General features: G+C 32.8%; 1 protein-coding gene across 1 annotated transcript; it reads right to left on the reverse strand.

The window, feature by feature from the left end:
- Positions 1-2,399: 2,399 nt before the first annotated feature.
- Positions 2,400-10,200, reverse strand: LOC130824345 (tyrosine--tRNA ligase 1, cytoplasmic-like). Its single transcript, XM_057689315.1, has 10 exons — positions 10,025-10,200; positions 9,800-9,947; positions 6,783-7,072; positions 6,584-6,680; positions 5,751-5,856; positions 5,562-5,644; positions 5,083-5,228; positions 4,896-5,001; positions 3,695-3,754; positions 2,400-3,019 (listed from the first exon to the last, which is right to left on the reverse strand). Exons 1-10 carry the CDS (start codon positions 10,117-10,119, stop codon positions 2,999-3,001), a joined length of 1,152 nt encoding a protein of 383 aa, XP_057545298.1. The 5' UTR covers positions 10,120-10,200; the 3' UTR covers positions 2,400-2,998.
- Positions 10,201-10,660: the final 460 nt, after the last annotated feature.

The raw sequence follows: 10,660 nt of genomic DNA on the forward strand, positions 1-10,660 counted from the left end.
TGCTATATTGCAGTTATTGACACTTTTTATCATTCAAGCTTACTTTACATATTACGGCTAATGTATAAGAAAAAAATATAATCAATTGGGATCAATAGCATACTTGCATAACATTAGCTTTTTATAATTTTTAGATGTGTATAGTTCAATATATAAATAATCAAAATTACACATTGAATTTCGTAAAAAGTTAAATATAGCAAGTATAATAGAACGAAGGAATTATGTCATAAAATAATTTACAAATTATCCTATTCAATATTCATCTTTACTTTATTCTTACTAAAGGACAATAATGACATTTTCTATCAATCAATCAATTAATACGTGTGTCCCGTTGAAATAGTGTGAGTATTATAAAACGGAGGTAGTACTTAAATACAATTCAAATGGTCCCACTATTTCATAATATTTATGCAATATACAACTGTAGTAATTTCTCTGGTTGAAGGATTATAGTTGGGGTATGAGCTAGCTAGGTTTTTGTTTGATATTGTAAAATGTATACAAGAGATTTCACAAATTTGGTTCATGAATTAGGCTACTGTTATATTGTCATTCATTTTGTTCTTTCATCTATATTCAGTTCTTACTTTTGGCAGAAAGGAATAAGATTTCCGAGAAAACGTAGTGAATTAAAATTTAAAAAGTTATAAAAATGAAAGAATTATTTAAAGCTCAAAAGTCACAAATCATACAAGTATTTATTTATTATTATTTTCATTTTTAAATAATAATTTATATTATCACTTCTTTTCTAACTTTATCCATTTTTTTTAATTCTCTTTTATTTTAATTTACATAATTCATTATCTCTTCATTTATTATTAATTATCCATAATTTTTTTAAAAAAGTACTAGTACTAGTACAGTTGTATTAAAAGAAACAACATATTCCCTTTGTTCGATTGTCACATTTTTCTTTTCAATAATACATTTATCTCTGTTATTTTGTTATAATTTTCCTTTATGAAAATGTCTCATAATGTCTAATTTATTCTCATTCATTTATTTTAACACTCATTTAATATTATCAATACAATTCAAATCTATCTATAACTATTACTAGAACAAAAAACTGCTGACATCATTACTATTTAAATTGCTTACGTGTCACTACTTCAATAAAAATTTTCCCTCCAACACTCATGATGATGTCATTGTTTTTATGACTACTTTTTTCATCTTTGACTTTATTACTCACATTATTTAATGTATTAAAAAATCATATATATTATTTTTTTGTTCAATTCTTTATAAAATATTTTTATTTTATTTATTAAATGAGTATTATTTAGTGTATTGGATATTTTGAGATGGTTAAAACATAATATACTTTTATTAGGATTTTTTTTTAAATTGGTTACTTAAATGTAACGCTTAATTCTAGTATGATTCAGGTTGTGACTATTTTTATGTAAGTCAATTATATTTTTCATAACAAAAACTATTTTTTTTGCTTAAATTTTTATAAAATAATAATACATATGTTTGTGTTAAATTTGATTTTGAAATTTTTTATTAATAGATGTAATACTTTATATAAATTAATTTAATTTAAGTGAAAAAATTTAATAAAACCGTGTATCGCACAAGTAATATATAGTAATGTAATACATAACATGTCATGTGCCGTACAATGAAAAAGTTGATGGCATTTGGAAGTATAAAGATGTCATGTTATAGATACACTTGATATACATGGCTTTATTACCACTAGTCCAATCGGATCCAGGGCAATTTTGGGGGCACACAGAGTAAGTTAAATGGGCCTTAAATATTAAATATTGCTCTATAATAACAATTTGTTTATATATGTTAATTGGTAAAAAATTTTCAAATTTGTCCTCTTTACCTTCCATGAGTTCACTATTAAGATCTTATCAACTTTTTACTCCGTCTATGGATCGGATGACATGATATTTACGAACAAGGCCTTGAAAATTTGATCAATTTTTGCTCCGTCTCTTGATAGGATGAGATGATATTTACGAATATCTAAATGTGCAGTAGAAGATATGTTGGATTGAATCGCCATAGATTTACTCTTTGTTTAGATTCAATGAATTTGGACGAAAAAAGAAGAGATTAGTCACCTGAATTTTGTTAATGACCAAATCTTACAAAAGGGAAGATCTCTTTCTTTTCCCTTTACATTGGATTATTTTTCCAAAGTACAATCTGGAATCTTGTGTGGGCATTGAAATGGAAAAATGATGATGGAAATTGGAACACAAGAAAGCAAAAGATTTAACATTATGCTTCAATTTTCTCAAAATATTTGCAACTAAACTATGAAAGTAAGCGCAAAACCAAATTCTGTAACATATCAGGTTTCCCAAAGAATTATGGGACATGGACACGCAATAAATGACCCGGTCCAAGAACAACAACCCGATATCATTCTATTCAAACCCGATGACCCGGTCCAAGAAGAACAACCCGATATCATTCTAGTCAAAAGTTTAATGTTTACACTCATAGATAAGCAAGTTAGATTGAGCTTCATATGTAATATATTATATACCAGGTTATAGATTCGAAGCTCAAACCACAATGTAACCATGAGCTCGTTACCCCATTCGTGACCTTTGCCCTCCAAAGTCAATCGATTTCATGATATACGCTTCACCCATGTAGCTCAAGGACAACCATTACAAATTGGATTCCCCTTTGGCAAAAAATCAAAAAATACCACAAAACACTATAGCATGGGCAGCCCCGTTCAAAAACAAAAGAAATCCAAGCTCAAAAACCCGTACTTTACTAATTGATAAAATTAAATCCAACAAAACTTGTTTACATATTAATGTCGAAAATCAAAAATAAACAAAACTTGAATCAAAATCAATGATTTGCTCCATTATCACATTCCAAAAGTGTAAAGCTTTGGAAGATGGTCAGCCATCTAAATTCAATGCTGTTACGAAGGGAGTGAGTGGACATAACCAAGATCGATATATAAGCAGTGAAGGGAAGTGATGCATTTTGGTTCGCTTCACCTGGTTACCCTGTAGGACTGATAATATAATACATAAAACAAGTCAAGAACCCATAGAATAAATTTCTTCACACACCACGCACAAGTAGGGATGGTCATGGGTCTAGGATCCTGTTGGACCCGCCCCAGACCCGTTCCTTTTTAAAGGGTCTGGGTCTTATTTTTTGAAACCCATCGGATCCGGGTCAGATCTGGATCCAAAAAATATTTGACGGATCCGGGTCCGGATCTTAAGGTGCAGACCCGACCTCCAGACCCAGAACCTAGACCCGACCTCCAGACCCAGAACCTAGACCCGCCCCTCAGACCCGGACTCGGACCCTATACAATTAAATATTTTTTTTTTACTTTTTAGTAATTATTTTGTATTTGAATTTCATGTACTCGAACAAATGTTTGTAATACGATAATAAGTTGCTTACAAAAATACAAAAAGACTCGCAAAAGGTTCAATTTTGACAATCAAAGAGACTTTGTTTAAAGACCCATTAAGGACTCATCAAGGACCCTAGACCCGTCAGATCCGGAGGGTTTGGATCTGGGTATGAAATTTTGGACCATTAGGGTCCGAATCCAGGTCTGGATCTATAAAAAATAAAGGGGTCCGGGTCTGGGTCTGGCCAGACTCGCCCCATGACCATCCCTACGCACAAGAAACATATCAGGCCAACAAAATAAGCATGTTGTACAAACCTTAACTCGCTTTAATAGGTCTCTGGCATCGGCATTGTTGGCAAAATGATCTCGGACAGGCTGCCAGATAATTGGTGGAAAAACATGTCAGCAATAAACATGAATACAATCTCTCATAAACTCTATCTCTACAATATAAATAAAGGAGAATCACTTACTATCCATTTTCTATGGCAATGGCCTTAAATGTATAAAATTTGTTGTATTATGAAGCGAAATCAGGATTATTAAGATTCGTTTCCTTTGGTCTGTTAGGGAGGGGGTCAGAAACTTGGCACTTTGGTTTTTCTTCATTTAAGGAGAACGTGGGTTGTGGTACTAATAGGAACATAGTGCAAAAACACGGTACCGACCGTATTGTAAAGGTTTTTGGAGTTTAAATCAACCAAAATATAGGTCACATTGACCGCGAGATCCATTTTATGAACATTACTACGACTATGACCATGAACGAAAGCATATTTTTGCGTTATAGGTGGGATTGTACTTCTTTTGTTCTGATTTGAAGGTGATGTACTTGTTTTCAGCATATTTTGGATGTCCTTTGACGGTGCTTTCTATTGTGTTTTCAAACATCATCCATCATTTAATTATCAGTAGCTAACTTAACTTCGGATGGAGGATGGTAAATGGAAGAAGGTGAATGTAGATGAAGAGAGTTTTTTTTTTTTTGTATTACATCGTAGGCTGATGTAAGGGAGGGCTATGTGAGAATTGAAACCATGAGCTTTACTTTGAAAAAGTCAAAATCTTTGACCAGCTTCTTAGTTGTTGGACTCTATAACTGAATTTCTCCTTTTTTTTTCCTTTAGAATATATTATCTGGAATTTTAGATTGATTTGTGCCATCTCCCACTAAATTGGCTTTGTGGAGCCAAGTTCCAAATCTCTTAGTGTGGGAGATGATTATGATCACCTCATTACTCACTCCAAAATGATGTTGGGTGTGCAATGAGGCATGAAGCTTGAGGTTTGGATCATTACTTGAAGCAAGAAGAGAGCTTCTTGCCTTGTTCAAGGTAAGAAGGTGCACAAGATGTGCCTTGAACAAGGCTAATAATTGAGCAAGGGGTGCCTTAAACGAGGCAAGGCAACCAAAAGCCCACTAGAGAGTGTGTTCTCTAGCATTCTTGGCTGACTATGGTATCGTGGAAGACACATTTCAAGAGGAAGCAATTTACTTTACTCATCAAAAAGTTACCTGCAGAATCTTGTTTAGAGCCTTTGACAATGCAGGTTTCACGTCCCCAGGATGCAGATCTTCTGCTTCATAATCAGTTGCTATATCATTAAACTCGTGGTAGGTCCTGAAACCAAGCCAGTAAAACATGAAAAGAAATCCAAAATAACATACTCCAAAAAGTGATCCTTTAACAGCCAGGGCTTACTTAGGTCCTCCATGTTCGGCTTTGCGTTCAACAGTAAATTCATTGAACCACGGCAAAATTATGCATTTCACATATTCCAGACATGGATTGCCCTCAACAATCTTAGGTGGGCAGTAAGCTTTCTTAATCTTCAAATTAACTTCAGCCTACAAAAATAAGACCATAAAAGAACAAAGCTCATCAATTTTTTGATGGTTCAGGCTATGGGGAAGCAATTCGATAGCTAATGCTAAATTATATAAGATGCGGATGCCCCGCTCTTTATTTTCTCCCACCTCATGCTAATTTCTATCCCTCAAAAAATTTTCGTTTCATCACTTGGCAATCACTCAAATGATTAGATAGCTATAAATCAATTTGGCTAGTAACACTCTTTGATTGTGAAATTTGTAATTGGACACGCAAACATAATTTAGCAAATACAAAAATATAATTTAGTGACATGATTGGCAAAATGAAAGATATCTATCAAATAATACCTCCTCATCTTCCATGAAAATAGCAGATGAAGTGTCAGACTTTGACATCTTTTCCTGCCCTTGGAGCAAGCCTGGAAGCATATCTGTGAATCAACATAAACAAGAAGGAATATGTGAGTCGATATAAAAACAATAGATTATGACTATGCGCTGAATAAAATTACAAGTATACAAATCACAAATGCTTACGATGCGATAAAATGATAGGCTTATGCTTTCTTTTAATATCATCACAATACTCCCGAGCAAGCATATTGACCTTGCGTTGGTCCATTCCAAGTTGGCAAATGTCCGCCTATAAAAATAAGGTACTTCATTCATTGTCAGTACGAAACTATCTAGACCAATTAGAAAAGCATTAGCGTTAACAGCATGCATGAAGGACAATGCTTAGCAGCGTAAAAAACGCAACTTGAGATTCAGGTAAAACATTGATTATGAAAGTCAACATGGATTGAACTACAAACAGAAGACAAGCAAAAAGCTTGACTATTACAGAATTTAATATCATCATGGAAGATGCATATAAACATTTCAAAAGTCAAATAAAACACTCCAAGCCTAAACAAATACATAACTTCCATTCAATTAGCAGAAAGAAAATTTTTAGAAGTACAAGTCAACTGAAGCACAAACATGTTTTCTAAATGAATTATGTGACATCGACATAAAAATGCAATATATTAAGTCCACCAGATTTGAGAATGGCCATCACATGAGCTGCGCATATGACAAGAATGATATCACAAACAGAATCACAAAGCTGAACCCTTGGCTATAAATTTTGAAGAAATGCATCACTGCATTCAACATATACAAGAATGATCAGAAGGCACGGATAATCAAGCATTCAAAATCATTTTTTTCTCACAATTAGCAAACTATCAATATCCAGCATGCTATTTTTCCTTCCCTTCAGTGTGTGTCTGTGCAGGCAAGTGAATACATAAAAGCATACTTTAAAGAAGCACATCGACTTGACAATTTTAATGTAAACATGATATAAAATCGTAACACATCACCTTGAGGAAAAAAATATCAGCACATTGCATACAGGGATACAAGATTTGGGCACCCGATAAATCTTCAGGATCTTCACGACCCATAATTTGACAACACCTGGAAAGCAAAAAAAGAAAAAGCACAGACCATTCACTTAGCTTGATCTTGATCACCAAAAAAGGAGGCCAAAACAAGAAGCTTATGGTGAGCCACACTCACTGTTGAAGTCTTGGCAGCTTGTTCTTTCGAGCTATATCCATCACAAGAGGCCAGTACTCAGCTGAATGTGCGTTGATTTCTTTGGATGACCATAGAAACTCAACTTTTCCAGAATCAATATTCATTCCAACCGCCTTCCAGATTTCAATGAAGTACTTACCAACAACTTCAATTTTCTTTAAATCACCGCCCATTTTGTTATTTAGGAAAGCAAACCAATCCCCAATCCACATCTTTATCCGACAACCAGCAGATATCAGCTTGTTTACATTGACTGCCTTCATAGCCCCCTGGAGAGTTACTCTACATTAAGTATAATTTAAAGATCTTATAGCTCATTAAGCAGAATAAATTCTATTACATAAAAGATTACACTTCATTTGTTTTTATTTATTTACACTAGCTTGACTTTTGCACTCTCAAATGCCCAAAATTGACAATTATTAACTTTAACTATATATAGAAAAATTATAAAAGGCTACACAAAACCAACAATTCATAAAAATTAGACAATTGCAACAAGAAAAAATAGACAACCAACAACTCATAAAATTATTTTTTTTCACTTTTATTGTAAAAAATAAGATCAATCTAGCATATTAATAGAATGAAGTCAATTTGTTACAACCAATTAGAAACGGAGGAAGCATCAAGTAAATTTTGATATTACCTAGCGTAAAACATTAGTAGCATGCACAAGGTACCAAGCAAGCTAATATAATATATCATTAGATCTCGGAAACATCATCGCATGGTTTTGTTAAAAGAGCAGTTCTAGGGTTTGACACAAAAATCATTGTGGATTTGAAGCTCTTCTTCAGTTGGTCAATCTATTTGGTTTTGCGAAAATAGAAAACGATTTTCATGAAACCTTTTCCCGATGGAAATGCACATGATAGTTAATTTTCTTTTGTTTGATATGATGGAAGATTAGGAAAATAGAAGTGTTGATAATGAAAGGGTGGAGGAATATTGGTTTCCTTCCATTTATGGACAAAAAAATTCATCATGTTAGAAAACTCTTTTCCACCTAAATTCTCCATTCAATTCCCTTGTCAAACCAAATACTGATGTTTGAAAAATGACTTTAAAATTGTTATTAATATGTTTCTCTATTGAGGAGTAGGAGTATCAACACTATTTAGTGGGGCGTTACAACCCTATTATTTGATAAGAGGGTTACATATCCTTCTTAATAGAGAGTTAGTATCTGAACGGAGACTAAAACTTGAGTCCTTATATATACGTGAACTCTCTTAGTTTTTTGATGATCAATACGTGAACAAAATTTTCCTTTCTCATTCAGACTCTTAATGTTATATTAAGTTATACATAATTTATATTCACAACTTCAGCATTAAATATTGTTCATTGTTTACTTTATTATTTAAAAGAAAAATTTGCACTATTACAATTTTCTTGTTCTATACAAAAATTTTTGTAATGCAAAACTAAGTTTCAATTAATGATAGTTAGCTCAACCAGTACATAAGTGTTACTCTAGATGGTGATGTTATTTTGAGTAAGTATTTAAAATAAACTTGTATAGTATAACTCAACATGAAGTTTGAGTTCTTTGCTCTTGAGACGGTAGAGTAAGAAGTGAAATGTTTGACTAGTTTGTTGAGTATATCATTGTGGGGGAAACGAGATGTTATTTCTTTTAAGTGATTTCTTACTATCTAAAGTCAAAGAATTGAACCTCTTGTAAAGGGGTTGTCAAGGAAATTTATCCTTAAATCAGAGAGGGGGTAGGGTCATAGCCCATGAGTTGAGGTAATTTGATGGACACAATTTCTCAGTCAAACGAACCCATATAATTCTTTACATGCGCATTTCTTATCGCCACAACATGTACTGGTGCTTGTAAATCTATAGGTTTTATGGTGTGTTGTTGAGACGCACTAAATGGATTTATGATGATTAGGTTGAGCTATAGCTCTTGATATTCCCATAGACTATATGGTTTTATCTGTGAGAAACACTTGATAGACTATGTAAGTGTGATAGTTTGATCTCCTTGTATGGAAAGTAAGTTGTTTCGCTAAAGTCCTTATGAGAACCGAGGTAAGAAAAAGCACATGGCCTTAAACACACAAGTTCGAACTCACAAAGTTTTTGCACAAAAATAAGATAGTATGTGTTGTGGTAGTCTCACCCAAAATCTAATGAGTTTAAGAGTAATTTCACTAACTAGTAAGTAGGTTGTTGCATCTATGCAAATAAACTGATGCCAGGTATTTATCCTTGTTTTATCTAAAATTGTTGTGTCAATTCTATTTTTGTAACCTTAGAAGAGTATTGTTGAAATAATGGTTAAAAACCGTTATTAACATGTGATATGGTTACGACTCCTTACATATATTTGAACTCTACTAGTCTTGTGATGATCATTCCATATTCACTTCTCTTCTTTTTTTCCTAAACTTTCTTGGTACTCAGTGGCGAAGCAAAAATTGAGAAATTTTTAAAGGTCATGTGCAATTTAAAAAAATATAATATTTTTAACAATTTTATATCTTTAAACACTTGACTTATACTACCTAATTTAATATTGAGCCCCCAATTTTTCAGAGTCCGCAGTCAAACACGTTGAACTTGCTTAGAACTTCCTTGTGGGTATTGTTTGCACTATATCAAGTACAGGTTATTAGTGGTAACATTCACTACTGCCGTCTTAAATCTCCGGAGCAAACCGACCATTGACAATTACCACCGTTTTCGGGTTGTAATTTGCTTTCAATTCAGCACAAGTCATTTATCTTCACAAGTTCACAGCACTCACTAAAATCTTATTTCCAACAAATCAAATAGTAGTAAACATTCTAATATGTTTTCTCAAACTAACGCCCCCAACTTCAATCGACAAAACTACGCAATTGCGAAATTCCAAGAAATTAAAATTCAGTTTGCAATAATATACACAATTTCACAATTCGCATTCATCCAGAAAAATATTCAATCAAAATTGAGAAATGAAAGCAAGTCTAACCCTAATTAAAAGAGTAAATGATAACCTGGGCAATATGCATTCGACCAGAAGGTTCAAAGCCATCGTAACAAATAGGCTCAGGTTTCTTTTTAAGGAGTTCCATCAACTCATTATTTTGAATGCATTCCTCCCCAATACTCCTTATAATCTCAAATCTTTTCTCCAAAGACAATCTGACAAAATTCCATTGAACTCTTAGCATTAAAATGCAAAAACAAAAACGTAAGAGAAGAAGAGAAACTTCAATTACCCGTCGGAGGATTGAGTAGAGCTCAAGTTTTGATGATCCTCCATGGATAGAGATTGGAAGTTCTTTTCTGGAATTTGTTCGTCCGTCGTTGACATTATCAAGAGGTAAGGAAATGGGAACTGGGGTTTAGGGGAACAGGGATCAACGTGCTTCCTCTTGTAAGTCTCTGTAGGCGCTCACTATGTGCACTCCCACTAATATTCTTTCCATTTGAAATATAATTTTTTATTAATATTTTTGACATATATTTAGAAGATAAAATATATTTATGTGTGATCTTGTTAGATTCATTTTAATGTATATTTTTTTATTATATATTATTTATAATTGCTTTGAAAATTGTGCAAAAAGTAAATGAGAAAAACAAAAAAGAAAGGGGGAATATTTGACAAAATTAAGGGCCCTGATTTTCCAGATTTACTGGTTGTTTAAGTCAATTATTTAACTCTTACAAAATCAACAATAAAAACAAGTTAATGACAATGCTAAACGGCTTAATCCCAAAAGTTTAAGTTCGGCTACGCAATTAACACTTTATAGGAAAAATTAATATTAATTATCTAATTTTTTACTCGTCCTCTATGAATAATCTAACTTTTAGATTATTTATAATAGTTCAACATTTGTCTTTAGTTT

The sequence above is a fragment of the Amaranthus tricolor genome, chromosome 9 (assembly GCF_026212465.1).
Source record: "Amaranthus tricolor cultivar Red isolate AtriRed21 chromosome 9, ASM2621246v1, whole genome shotgun sequence".
NCBI classification, from domain to species: Eukaryota; Viridiplantae; Streptophyta; class Magnoliopsida; order Caryophyllales; family Amaranthaceae; genus Amaranthus; species Amaranthus tricolor.